The sequence below is a fragment of the Dendrobium catenatum genome, unplaced genomic scaffold (genome assembly GCF_001605985.2).
Source record: "Dendrobium catenatum unplaced genomic scaffold, ASM160598v2 original_scaffold_141643, whole genome shotgun sequence".
Taxonomy (NCBI): Eukaryota; Viridiplantae; Streptophyta; class Magnoliopsida; order Asparagales; family Orchidaceae; genus Dendrobium; species Dendrobium catenatum.
The window spans coordinates 1-841 of NW_021460075.1; the positions used below are offsets into that span (position 1 = coordinate 1).

General features: G+C 38.5%; 1 protein-coding gene across 1 annotated transcript; it reads left to right on the plus strand.

Moving 5' to 3' along the window:
- Positions 1 to 16: 16 nt before the first annotated feature.
- Positions 17 to 836, plus strand: LOC110092867 (cysteine-rich receptor-like protein kinase 19; the record flags this gene model as incomplete). Its single annotated transcript, XM_020817560.2, has 3 exons — positions 17 to 256; positions 336 to 486; positions 567 to 836. Coding segments are annotated over exons 1-3 (510 nt in total), but the record flags the coding sequence as incomplete, so codon positions are not given.
- Between the last annotated feature and the right edge of the window lie 5 nt (positions 837 to 841).

The following is an 841-nucleotide window of genomic DNA, read 5'->3' on the forward strand; positions in this document are numbered from 1 at the left end:
AAGTTAGATCTTCTGCAGATGTTGAACAAGGATTAAAATTAGATTGGAGAAGTCGTTTCCAAATAATAGAAGGGGTAGCTCAGGGGCTTCTCTATCTTCACAAACACTCCAGATTAAGAATCATTCATCGAGACTTAAAGGCAAGCAATATTCTACTGGATACTGATATGAACCCCAAAATCTCAGATTTTGGCATGGCGAGGATCTTCGATGCTAATGAAGCCCAAGCGAATACTCGAAGGATTGTTGGAACATAGTAAGTCCACCAATAATGAAATCTCCATTATTTCTACATAAAATAACATTCATTTTAATTCTAATTGTTGCATATTTAGCGGTTACATGTCTCCAGAATATGCTTTCAAGGGTCTCTTCTCCGTCAAGTCTGATGTATTTAGTTTTGGAGTGCTCCTTCTAGAGATTGTAAGTGGGAAGAGAAACGCCGGTTTTTATGAATTTGATTCTTGGAGCAATCTTCTTGCCTATGTGAGTGATCCATCCTTCTTCCTCTTCTTCTTCTTCTTTTGGCCTTTATGTTGGAAAGTAATTTCAAGTTGATTAATTAGGCTTGGGATTTATGGAAAGAAGGAAACTGGAAGGAACTTGTGGATCCTGCATTAGATAACCAATTTTGGTATGATGAGGTGACAAGATGCGTCTATGTGGCGCTTCTGTGTGTACAAGAGAGTCCAGATGATCGCCCGGTTATGTCCGACGTCGTTAGTATGCTTAGCAATGGAAGCTTAAACTTCAGTAGTATCAAACCACCTGCATTTTTTGCTATGAAAAATGCTTCAGGTTCTAAACGGCCATTAAATCTGCATGTAAATGATGCTTCTAA